Below are 13406 nucleotides of genomic sequence, written 5' to 3' on the forward strand. Positions count from 1 at the left end.
GTTAAAGACTCCTCGGTAGTGGGATCTTATTCCAAGTCCACTTGCGTCCCACTGTGTATTCCCATCAACTCCAAAGAGAATATTCAGGCAGAATGTTTGTGCAGGACATTCCTTCCCTCCTCTTGTTATCTTCTTTCTGTTTTTTTCTGCCTGCAAGTCTTCTTGTCAGGGCCACTGCTTTTGTGCCTGCCAAAATTAAGTAGTTGCCAGGAATCACATTCAGACAGTCCAGACTTGTGGCCACCAGGAGAGCAGGAGATCCACACACTGTATTTCTGATGTGAATATTGTGGAGAAGTTACAGGATCACTCACAAGCAGCTTATTTAAGCAGTTGAGGCAGTTTGTATGCTGGTAAGTTTGTATACTGATCCATCAGTATGCAAACAGGCTTGAGAGCTCAGCAGTCAGTCAGTCTGAAGCACACCCCCTCTTTTTCTTGCAAAGTGCCATGAAATTTTCTGTCCTACCAATCAGCTGACTCTGGAGTTCCATATACAAACAGGACATCATAAGCAGGTAGGGCACATAGAGGGTGAAATCCATGCTCTCAATTTAACAGGCTTTTGCTTCAGTGGAGCACAGTGTAGCACACCGCACTCGACAGCTGTGAACTTGGAATTTTGTGTGTTCTTTCACTCTCAGTAGTAGTGAGGATATCTTTCTTGTATTTAAGGCTTTCACCCCAAAGTTACATGCCATTGTATCATCTTAAAAGTTAGTTACAATATAAAGTATGCTAGTTATAAGTAGTTTGCTTCTGTAAACAAACTCTTCTTCTTCACCTCCACAGTGGCTAAAGATACTCTGTGCATTCTCCAAACTGAGAGGGAGGTACTCAGTTACAGTTTGTTCTCTGCCTTTTCTATTATTATCAAATGAACTTGAGCTGATGCACTTGAAATGTTTGAATGAAATCTCTGTACATTTTGTAATCATCAAGTTTCAGATGTGATAGTGTTTCTTGTTTGCTCTTTCTCCTTCCCAGCTCCTACCCCACTCTCACTCCCCAGGTCAGATGCAGGGGTGAAAAGCTGACTGCAATACTTTCTTTTGCTGCAGATATTGATGAATGCAAAGTGCAGCACGGTGGCTGTAACCAGATCTGTCTCAACAAGCTCGGCAGCTACCGTTGCTCATGCTACAGTGGTTATACCCTTAAAGACAGCAAAACATGTGAAGGTAAGCTTTCCTGGCCCTCTCAGTGTGCTTCAGCTGGTGCTTGGCGACTTGGGACTGTACGTTGGAGAGCTGGGCTGTGCTGAGCAGTCCCCTCCTACTTCCCAGCCCCAGCTGGGAAGCTGCTGGGGCTGGGATGGTACTGGGTGCTCACGCCAGTACTAAGTGCCTGGGTTCCTCAGTGGTCCCACCACGCTGCTCTCCAGTGTCTCAACACAGCCCTGATTCACCAGGGTTTGTGGCTGGTGTTGTGCTAAATTGGTGTAGCTGATTGGTCCCTGTATCCCGACGCTGAGAGGAGGAAGGGCTGCCCGGATGCATCATTATGCATCTTTCCAGTCTCATGGTGTTGTGGTATATGAGATATTTGTTTTTATTTTATGCACTTCTTGTTTTATTTTTCTATATCTGGATATGTGCAGCTGCAAGTAATGAATTGGGGTAGATAAAGACAGATAAATTCCCTGCCACTAAATATTAATAGCTGCAGAAAGGCCCTAATGAAGGCAGGCAACTATTTTACATAGCATCTGGGAATGGAGAATAAGGATCTGAAATAACTGCCTGAAATGGTGGAATGAATTTATATATCCAGAGCTTAAGCAACTGACATTTAAAAGTGTTGAGAAACTGCGTGCTGAGACATAGACTCATTAATGATCACTTTTTTTTGTCTCGTGACAAACATGCAAGTCTGTGTATATAACTCTTACGGATACGATAACACAGTTCTGAGCAATTTGTATACCTGACCTGAACAACCTGTTAATGCTATCAGAAAAAAAAAAGAGCAGGATTTTACTTCTGTGCCACTTCCACTGTTTAAAGTGATGATTGTACAGATTACATGGTATCCGCTTCTAATGCGCACAGCCGCTCAGGTGAGCCAACATCACCTTTGAATTGCCCCCTCGTGCCAGCTGGCATGAACAGGTGGACAGCAAGTGGGCTTGCAATTATAGTTGCTATTGCATGTATGTGTGTTACTATAGTACTGTTTATAAGAACACTGTGAACATAGCATGCATGATTTGTATCCGATGTGTGGCCATCAGGTAGCTGATCTTAATATCAGATATGACTAATGCTAGCTGTGATGTGTCATTGCATTTTAATACTTTTGTACATTTTGACAGTTTCTTCCTGCTTTTTCCTATCATTAGGTGTGCACACTAAAACATTATGTTTGCCAGTTGATTTGTAGGCTAGGTTACACAGCATATGAGATAGATTACTTCTCTCACATGTGGGAAAATCACCAAGTGTAACTGTAGTCTGAACATGTAATAGAAAGCAAAAGTAAATATGAAACTCTCAATATACTGCGAATGTTTTGACAACACCAGGATTTTGCTGGGTATTAGTTAACATGTTAGGAAAACATTTGTTTTATGGGCCTCCAGTTCCAGTCCATTGCCTGCCTTTGTAGTGAAACCCCACAACACCTCTTAAACAAGACTTGTTCTCTGTGACAATCTGGACTGCCTCAATTCCCCTTTACCACTACAGATCAGCAGATTTGGATGTCAGTTTTGTGAATGTGTGAAAAAACAGAGTTGTTTGCTTGTTTGCAGAAATCTTGGCTTTTCCACAGACTGAGTGCTGCTTCTGTGTTTTATTAAAAAACATACTGCTTTTCCTAATTTCCTGATGGCTGCTTTTTATCCCACAGTTTCAGCCCCCTGAACTGAGTGGGTTTTTTGGTTTTTCATGGGGTTGCTTTGTTTTGTTTTATGGTTTTCCTCTAGGCTTGCTTTGCATTGTTTTTTCCAATAGTGGTTGATGGCTTAGAGAAAGAAGTAACAGCTGGTCTTGAAAGCCTGCAGTCATCCCTTATAGCTAGCTGAATGATAAAGGTAGATTCTTAAAGATACTGGTTTCTGATTTACCAAAATCATAGAGGGATCACTTGACTCTGAGCCCACTCCTGGGTGCAAACATTGAAGTGATTATACTCATCTGAAGTAGTGTTGTTTAATTGCTTGTCTTGCAGACATAGATGAGTGTGCAGCATCAGCAGACATCTGTGGAGAAGCTCGCTGTAAAAATCTGATAAGCTCATATGAGTGTCTTTGTGATGCAGGCTACAAGTACAATGAGTTGAGAAAGACTTGTGATGGTAAGCTCATGAAATAACAGCATATTAACATTTATTATGTGCTCTAAAGCTATTAAAAAGTGACCAGAAATTTAACTTTAGACTTCAGTAAAAAACATTTTTTAATCTTCCTTATTGCCTTTCACTAGTTGTGAGCAACACACTGAGTTTGCAGTGATTTTTGATGACTTTAATCGACTATATGACTGAGATTTCTTGGATTTATGAGAAGTACAAGATTTGGTGGAAGCATCTGTATATATTGCTGTCTTTCTTTGTATGACAAGAAGAGTTACAGGGCAGTAGCTGTTGTTCTGTCAAAACCTGTCTTGTGGTATTACTCAGAACTAGGAGTTTAATATGCATTGGAACCATGTGCAGCTCTGCTGGCTGCACTGCCTGCAAGCTTTCTCAACTGAGTACGTTTTGAAAGCATTCCAAAACTAGCATTATGCCTTGTCATTTGTCTAAGTTAATGCGCTGACTAGAATCACACACTCACCAGCCCTACTGGGCCCTACGTGTTTATCTGTGCCTGAAAAGATCTCTGTGGGCCATCACAGTTTGTTTCCCTGCATTTGCTGGTGAAGCGGATAAAAACATGCTGAAGGATTAAGAAAATGCCGAGTGACAAAATCAGTTTTCACTTGTCTGTTAAGGATCCATCTGGTGAGTAGCAGTGAAGCAAGCGGCCCCTGCTAACCTGAGCTACAGGAGCAGGAGACAGCACAGGAGTAGCAGAAGGGGCCTTCAGAGAGGAAATCTTGTCTGGAAGGTAAAGCCCAGGGCTCTGAACCAGCAGATAAGGAGTTGAGTTCTGCATCCAGCCCTCCTACTCGCTGAGTGTGTTTGGGCAGCAGGAATCTGTGTGTGAAAATAGGTTTGTGCAGATGCTAGTGCTAACTCTTCTCTCCTGTAAAGATGTGGTATAGGGTAGGTACTGGCTATGGAACACTTGAGCACACTCAAGTGAAAAGTGCTACAAAACAGCACTAATAACTCTTTTTTTCCACAGACAATTAATGTTCAAACAAACCCAACGGCTGTTTTCTCCTTTCTTTGCTGGTTTTGTGTAGATATAAATGAATGCGAACAACAGCTCTGTGAACAGACCTGTGTCAACTCACCAGGGAGTTACACCTGTCACTGTGATGGCAGAGGGGGAGTAAAACTTTCCCAGGACATGAATACGTGTGAGGTACGTTAGTCTTCCTTCGTTGCTGTAACTGCAGAACAGACCTTCAGTTTACACTGCATCTGAGAATAATGGATGAAGATCTGGACCAAAGCCATTTGAGCTGAGACCAGCAGGTGGGAGTCAGAGGGCCAAGGCCACGTGTGCTGGGGACAGTAGCTCTCCTGGAAAGATAGAAGGGTCTTGTTGGCCCATTATGGGAGTATGTTTATTCGTAGTCTCTCTTCTCATGCTCCTCCTGTCCCCATTCCAAAAAGAGCAAGTTAAGAAGCATCACTTGCACTTTACACTTCCATGGTCCAGGCTTTTGAGGTGGATGGGCTTCAGTGGCAAAGGCTGCTTCTGCATAAGCCAACCAAGAGCAAGTTCTTAGCGTATCTCATGTTGCAGGCGCTAAGATGCAGTAGAAAAGCTTATGCTGTGTCTTGTGAGCGTGATCTCATTTTGCAGCAGGAAAGCATTCTGCCAAGGTGAATAGGAGGGAAGGAAAAAGGAAATGTTCTCAGGACCAAAGCAGCAGTATTTTGAGAGTATAAGCATTAAAGTGCCCTAGCCTACTATATGTAGAGTAATTATAAGTTTGAGAAAAGACAAGAAAGCATATTGCTTGATTCTCATTCAGTTGTGTGAGGAGAATAAGCATTCAAAAATGTGTTTTGGTTATAGAACATAATACCATGTGTGCCTTTTGCTGTTGCAAAAAGCGTTAAGTCCTTGTACCTGGGGAGGATGTTCAGTGGGACTCCTGTCATCAGACTGCGCTTTAAAAGGAAACAACCAACAAGGTGAGGACAATTTTGAAGGACAGTCAAATGTGCTGGCCAGCTTTGATGCATGCAATGGAGTTAAGTCATTAAAATAACGAGTATTGCTGTGATCATGTTTAGTTGTTCGGGTTATGGAGTACTTTACGGGAAACATTATCCAAACCAGTAACTGGGAAAGGCAGTCTTGACCACAGAGCTCATAAGATAATTACTGAAGCACAATAATGTATTTTTTACTATCGATGCCATTTTAAGGTCCATCCTCACAGCTTAAGCTTTTGAGAGTGCATTAAAAGCTAGTGTGTTCTAAGAGAGCTGTATAGCTACTAGAGTTGATGCTATCTGTATGGAAAGTACTCTGTGGTTTTTGAACTCTGCATAACTTAATTTATTTCTTGACACCTGTGCGGTCAGACTTGTGGCTGAGTTCGACTTTAGAACCTTTGATCCTGAAGGTATCCTTTTCTTTGCTGGAGGCCATCAAGACAGCACATGGGTAGTCTTGGCTTTGCGCAAGGGACGGTTAGAGCTGCAGCTGAAATACAACGGAATAGGCCGCGTGACCAGCAGCGGACCACTTATCAACCATGGCATGTGGCAGACGGTGAGTATGGACCACTTCCGAGAGCTTACCTGTCATTTCTTGTTCCTGCTGAACCCTGTTAAGCATAGTTAGACTTCGTGTGTCTTCATATTTTTGAGAAGATGCTTTTCCAACCTATTCATTCAATAGTCAGAGCATCCGCTTGCACACCGGTACATTATCCATGATAAGGTGAGAACGTGATGTTTTTCCTAAGAAGCTGAATTATGCTTTATGTCCAGCAAAACTAAGCAACATCACTGGATTGCATGATGCTACCATAAACAGACACAGCGCCTCCAAGATGCAGCAGTGCTGAGCTGACTTTATGTTAGTATGAGAAAATGTCCTCAGGGCAGCGTTGGCAGGGAGCAAGCAGAAGATCTTTTAAGGAAGTCTCCAAGGGTGGTTTGTTTTGAGTATGGTGTGCGTATTTGGTTTTGTTTGTTCATTTGTTTAGTAGCAGAGCTCAGCTCTGAACCTTTACAAATTTATTATGCTACAGTATATATTTTTATATTCTTCAGGTTTGCTTATAAATAAAATACTCCATTTCCCTTGGAAAGATATTGGGGTCTATTAGAAACTGTGCAGATCTCTGCTTGCTAACAAAATAATCCCAGCAGTCTCATGAGAAGACGCACTGCACCTTGGAGCTTGTAAGGACTCATGTTCTTGGCTCTCTCTCAGAATGTCTCTGGTGTCTGGAGAATGCATCTTCTCACTTGTGCCTTCCCCCCCTCCTTCTTCTTGTCTTATTTAATTAGATCTGTGGCCTTTAAGTTGATGTGTCTGTTGGGCAGTGGGTGGGAATTTCTCGGTTAACTTACACAGGAGACAAATACAGATGCTGGTAACTGTGAGTCATTTTCTGCTTAATTTTTTTTAGCGTTAAAATCAGAATTATACATTAAAGAAAAAAAGCGCAGTGGGAAAAAATTTGTTTCTAATGTATAAATAAAGAAGTTCTTGAGTGCATACATTGTCAGCTACTGACATTTGGTAATATTTCCAGCAGAGGAGGTGATGTTTAATTCAGTTCCTTTACTGTCACTGAAACAACTTTAGATTCCAAATGGAGAGCTGTAGAGATTCAGCAAAGCTGTAGATAAAACGTGTGACATGCTGTATCTTGGCAGGTAGGAATAGCCTTGAGGCAATTCTTACTAAATTAAAGATTTGTCCTGCTAATTTGAAATACGGTGATTGTAATTGCCTGCACAGGGAGGATGGTAATAGAAGATGAGTCACAAAAAGCTGTTATTACCAAGCCAAACCATTTAACATAGGAGTGTAAACTTGTTAAGTGCTGTACCTCATTATGAAGTAATGACAAACTTTCCCATACTGGTTGTGGGAGAGATACCAGAAACGTATTTTCTTTCTTCAAGTAATAATACAAAAATGCTCAAACACATGGGAGTTACAGGGTAAACAGTGCAAAGGCTGTGTTTGCTTCCTGCAGGGAGAGAAGGCAGTATGATAAAAGCAATTATCATTTTTAGGCAGTGAGTACAGTTGCTGGTCTCCTGCCAGCCATCAGTTCCAGGGCTCTTATCCCCACATACCGTCATACCTAAGAAGTTGCCTGGCTGAGTTGCTGCAGCAACGCACTACGTGTGTGTTTTGGTAGAGATTGTGTATGTCCCCTGGAAACTCTACCCCAGGGTTTCTCCCATGAAGGAGAAAGCTCCGAGGGAGCTGGGGTTGTTCAGCCTGGAGAAGAGAAGGCTCCAGGAAGACCTTACAGCGGCCTTCCAGTACCTGAAGGGAGCTACAGGAAAGCTGAAGAGGGACTCTTGGTCAGGGAGTGGAGTGATAGGACAAGGGGGAATGGCTTTAAACTAAAAAATGGTTGGTGGAGTGCTTGCTTGGAGCAGGTCTGCTCTGATGGACATCCCCCAAAGCTAAACTTGTGATGTTGTGCCTAATACTGGTTGAAGGCAGAAGGAACTAAAGGAGCCTTTAGTCTCCTTGCTTCATGGTTGACTCCCCTCAGAGGCTTGGGATGCTGCTTGCATTGCTGGGGTGCTGCTGGGTGCTCCTTTCTCTGCTCTGGTGTCTTACCCCTTGCCTCCACCTTGCAGGTATTGTCCTCTTCTGCCTAACATCCAGTGTCAGCCCTGTCTCTAAATACCATTTAATCAATAAGTCTGAGCCATACAACTTTGAACCTCAAGTGTGGACTTCTGTGTACTTTTCAACCTCACCTTCTGTGAAACATAACCCAAACCTTCAGAGGTCACAGTCCACGCTCAAGTGCAATTTGGGAGCTTTACTCTGGGTGTCCGTGTACACAGGATCAAGCCCTTAGTTTTTCTTAGACCTAGATACTGATGGTAACTTTGTAGGTGTTGGGAGAAAACAGTAATTTTACAATTTAACTTTCAGGAGATGGGAAAAAAAAGGCTATTTAAAAGGAAATTACAATAAAAAGCACAAGTTTTTGGTCTCTTGAACAACAGTTGCATCATTTTATGAAAATGTGAAGGCATTTTCAAAAGTTCAGGCCAGCATTTCTACCTGGGTATATTCTGGTGTTGATCTTGCCTAATCTATTTTTAAGTGATCATTCCCAGCAGTGAAAGCACAAACAAGCAAGCCTCAGGAAAAGCTTTTAATACAGCGTTGTAAATGTAATCCAGCCGAAAGAAGTGTCACATAAGAACTGGTGAAAGTAGAGAATGCACTTGCTTTCTGTTTGTTTTGCATTTCCCCCCCCAAATTACCGTTTTGTCTTCTTTTCAGTGTTTAATTTAGCGCTAGACTGAAGACAGTATGTTTAGCCCAGATAATAACCTACGTGCACTGTTAAATGTCCAAGCTGGAGGTTAAGCAATCGCAAGCAGATCTGTAACTTGGCTTTCACCCTGCGGCTGCCTGTAGCCCGGTCCCGTCGCCGTGCTGCCCGCTTGCTTCTCAGCTGAAAGCAGACAGGGCTGTGCACTGTGAGCTAGCCAGGGCAGGAGTCCAACACACAAAGCTGCCTGCCTGTATGATTACACTGTATGGGAGCACTGAGCTACGAGACCGGCCCACCTGGGAGTCTCCACGCAGACTGCGGCAGGCAGCGAGCGGCTGGTTGCTCCTCGCAGCAGGAGGAGAGAACTGCAGCAGCCTGCTCGCAGCCGAAAGGCTTCCCCGTTTGGTCTGTGGGCGCTGGTGGCGCACCACCAGTGAGCTTCGGGTGTAAGGAGCCGCAGCTGAAACTGCCAGAGGGCAGCTTGAAGCAAGCAGAATGTAATTTCCTCAACTGGCATTTGTTAAGGGGCGTTAACCCCTTCTCCTGTGGAAGTTTCCACTGATTTGTGGTGTGGTTTTTTTGTATATTAACGATCAGAAGCAGTTAAGAACAGAAGCTATCTGTTTAAACATATAATCAAAATGCATGCCAATGCTTTAAATACAATCTAGTAAAATTGTAGAAGCCCTGGTGGCCCTGCAGGTTGAAGGTGCCCTTCACAGGGCAAGCACCGCAGGCTTTGCTGCAGCCAGCTCTCCCCGTTCCCCGTTCCTGCTTGTTCTGTGTCTGCCCACGGTCTGTGCTAGGAGCCTCAGGATACAGGCACCCCAATGGGTCTTTAGTCAGATAGCCAGTGTTCCTAGTGCAGTTTGGCTGTAGCTGCTGGGCTGCTAATGTTCCCCGCCCTCTGAGTGGACTTTGCAGCCTGCCTTTTCCCAAAAAAAGTCTGTTTGAGACTGGGTGGTGTGTCTCCATTGAACACAGAGCAGCGGTGCAGATGCTGCTTCAAATGAGCACGCTTAGGGCAAGTAAATTCATGTCGTAGAGGATACAGCATGGAGCAACACATCAGATGCAAGCAGTGTTTTAACAGCATAAACCAGGCTGCACTGGAACCCACAGGAGAAGGAAGAAGGTTGATATTCTGTGAATAATCTCTTCAACTCTCAAATTTCCTTTATCTTCATCACCACAGACTGCAATCCAAAGGGAGTGTCCAGGTATAAACCTGCTCAACCCTGCCGTCCTTTATGTTACAGCCACAGAGAGAGAGCCCAGCACGGATGATGGAAACAGTTTGGGGGTGGTCACTCTCGAAATGCACACGGAAATTGTGGGAAGAATAAGTGTAAAGTGCCACTGAAATAGGTACTCGGTTCTGCTCAGTGGCGCACTGACAGAGGGCTTCAAACCCAGTCTCTGGGTTTATACCCAGGGAACAGAGCTGCACAGATGATGAGTGGGTAGGTGGGATATCTGCCATGTGGTGGGAAGAAGGAGGGCTGTGTTGAAGGTTGTGGACTGGCGGATGTGTGCTCCTTTCTTCCCTGCAAGATGAAAGAAGGTGACTTCCTCTGCGGCCACAAGACGTCCTGTTGGCAGCAGAAGCCAGGTCCCACGGCAGCAGAGTCCAGTTGGCTGCTTCATAGTGTTTGTGCAGCCTGGCCTCTTGCTTTCTAGCGAGGCACCCCATCGTAGATCATTGTTCCCATGTGACACCACAAGTACAGCGATGCCATTAAAAATTACAACTAATTTTTTACATTCTAGTGGGGGTATAATCTTCCTAACAGTAGTTCTTGGGAGACATGGAGGTAAAATTCGCAGAGACCTTCTGAGAGAAAAAAATATTGCCTATTGGACATTTTTATTACCCTCTCAAATGTAACAACATCTTCTGTTGTTCTTTTTTCAGGGGTCAGTCCTCAAAGACTAGACTTGTTGTGGCTGGAAGGCTTCTGTGTTATCCTTCGCTGAGCCAACAAAAGACATCCTCTTATCTGTCCTTCCGGCTTTTCCTTTCACATGCTGTCGCAATAGGAAGTTTCTCATTAATAACTTGTTACTGCATTTAGATTTTGCTTAGAGCAAGCTGCAAATGTCACGTAGTTCATTCATTCATTCATCTGTGCTTCTGTTTTGAAGTAGCTGGGCTGTCTTTGCCACTAGGGCAACTCCAGGTTGCTTTCTAAAGACTTGAATATCGAGGTGGAATGTAGCTTAAAAGGTAAACAAAGAGGCTTGGGGACAGAAAATATTTCTGCATAGTAGGGATTTTGCTAGTAGTGTCTGTCCTGTACTTGAGGCTGTGTGTCTTTTTATACTAAAATTATCTATTTACAATTTTACTTCTTCAGATCTCTGTTGAAGAACTCGAGAGAAGCTTGGTTATAAAGGTCAACAGGGATGCAGTTATGAAAATAGCTGTCTCAGGTGATCTGTTTACTCTAGACAAAGGACTGTATCAGCTGAATCTGACAGTAGGAGGCATTCCTTTCAAAACAAAGGACCTTGTTCTACCAGTAAGTATAGCATCAGCACTTACATTGTTTTGCATGCCTGAAGGGCTTGATTTCATCTTTTCTTGGGGTGATGTAGGTCCCTCCTGAGAGCAGTTCAGCCTGCCCTGACACAGGTGGCATTATCACCTCCTGGATACAGATTTCTCTCCACTGACTATAGAGGGAGCCTAAGCCAGTAGCAAAGGTGAGACTCCTGATTTTTTGATTGATAAGGTTGGGTGAGATGTATCCCACCCTTGGCCTGCAGAATTAGGACACAGCAAAGCTGGAGCATGTGGCAGAGCCCTAGGAACTAATGGTGATCATGCTAGCTTGGAGATCTTGAGTGGCCCTCGTGTGTCAGTGGAAACGCTGCTGAGTGAGGGTAACATTGTGCCCAGTAGGACTTGGGTTGGTGTGGAGGGCAGTTTTTGCATTGTGACTGGGGTTTGAGCTTTGTGGGTATTGTATCACAGCTTTGTGCTCCTGGCTTTTACTCTTTTGGTTTTGTAAGACCCAAGGGAAAATAGGAGGCTGTTTTTCTTCACTTCTTCCTAATTCAAGCAGATAGAGCACACAAATGAAAGTTAAAGCATCCTTTGGATGGGACTGGATGATTGCTGTGTTTCTGAAATAGCTGCTGCTCGGGCTATTTTGAATGTCCACCACACACGGAGTTGGCACCTTGAAACCAAAACTGGCATCCCCTTATTTTTAAACAAGGTGACGAGTTTGTGGCTCCGTGACTGGGAGTGCAGCAGCTGAGGAAGGCTTCTGTTCCTCTCAGGAAGTCATTCAGGGCCAATGCTTGTCTGAAATGCTAAGCTAGGGGTGTGGTCTCCATATATGATTAAGTGCCAAAAACTCCTGAAGTTTTTATCCTGGCTCAGACACTTAATTCTGTCTGCTTCAGTTAATTTGGGATAATGGTTCTGATTTAGGTACTTTTGCAAGGAGCCTTCTCTTTACATGCTGCCTCACATTTTAATGCTGGTGCAGGATAACGGCACAAGAAGCTGGAACAAACAAGGTGTGCACAGAGCAGGGTGCCCATCTCACGGCTCAGGCGCCCCTCACTTAAACCAGAACACAGCACCACCTACCATGAATCAGGTCCAACCTGTTGTGTGCCACAAAGGCTATTTGCAACGACACAAAGGATTTTGTTTTCCACGTTTGATATCATAATATCCCCTGCACCTGAAATCACTCATTCTTCACTGAATTGCAGTTTAATGTGTGAGATACTGCTTTGTCTTCCTAGATAAACCCTCGACTGGATGGTTGCATGCGAGCGTGGAACTGGCTGAATGGGGAGGACAGCACTATCCAAGAGACCATAAGGATGAATGAAAGGATGCAGTGCTTTTCTGTAGCAGGACGAGGGTCTTTCTATCCTGGTCGAGGTTTTGCTGTATTTAATCTTACTTACAGTAAGTACTTCATATTTTTATTTCTGTTGTCCTGCCATTAACTGTAATTGTTTAATGAACAGTTTGAAACTTGTATGCATGCCCAGCTCAGTGTTGATTGATGCAGAAGCGACTGGCAGCTGTGGATGAGGAGGTATCAGCTGAACTTGTGGTTCATAGCAAAGGAAGGCCTGTGTATGATGGCTAGAGCCAATATGGACCTGGCCAGCACAGACGAGGTTCTCTCTGTGTGGTTCCACCAATGCATTTCACACCTGGGCTGGCTCCAGCTCATCTTCAGCCTTAGGGGCTTCTCTGTTCCTCTGTCAAGAGCGTAGCTGATTCCAGCCCTGACCACTGTCTTCTCCTAAACAGGGAGAGCTAAGAGCCATAGTGTAGTATCTTGAGTTTATAATGGACAGAATATCTACATTGCCTGTAGCAAAATGTCCAAGATCAGATTCACTTTTAATTGTTGGGTGGTATTCATAACACCTGGGACAAACACACTCAGCATATCACTGATAGAAGTTGAATGAAATTATCCTAGAGTAATAGTTTCAAACCACACTTGGCCATACTAATATAGCACTCAGAGAGACACGTTCTCTGAGTTCTAGCTTATTCTGTTTGTTTATATGTGTGATCAACTGTCAGTATTTGTAAACCTATACAATTGTCAACCATCAACCATTTTGTGTGCAAGTTCTCCTCTCCAGAAGCCTTCTTATGCACCATTATGTGGATTTTTCTGCTGTGCCATTATAAATGAGTATCAGATGTCTGTCATCATTTACCACACAGATTCAGAAGCTGCAATGTACAGACAGTGCAGTATCTGAAGTGCAGATGAGAGCACTCCACAGAGATGAGTCCTCAGAACCTGCATTTTTATATCCGTTTTTCCTACAACAAATAATCCACCTTTG

The 13406-nt window shown here is 43.8% G+C and overlaps 1 protein-coding gene across 1 annotated transcript in view; it reads left to right on the forward strand.

Annotated features, from left to right (window-relative positions):
• Window positions 1-13406, forward strand: part of GAS6 (growth arrest specific 6) — a 40563-nt gene that overhangs the window by 20966 nt on the left and 6191 nt on the right. Inside the window, exons 6-12 of the mRNA XM_080577058.1 lie at window positions 1062-1181; window positions 3172-3297; window positions 4353-4474; window positions 5138-5256; window positions 5653-5842; window positions 10922-11086; window positions 12330-12498. Of these exons, the coding sequence (XP_080433184.1) occupies window positions 1062-1181; window positions 3172-3297; window positions 4353-4474; window positions 5138-5256; window positions 5653-5842; window positions 10922-11086; window positions 12330-12498 (1011 nt within the window). The remainder of the gene's footprint in view (window positions 1-1061; window positions 1182-3171; window positions 3298-4352; window positions 4475-5137; window positions 5257-5652; window positions 5843-10921; window positions 11087-12329; window positions 12499-13406) is intronic.

Source organism: Anser brachyrhynchus (assembly GCF_964034855.1).
Source record: "Anser brachyrhynchus genome assembly, chromosome: 1".
NCBI classification, from domain to species: domain Eukaryota; kingdom Metazoa; phylum Chordata; class Aves; order Anseriformes; family Anatidae; genus Anser; species Anser brachyrhynchus.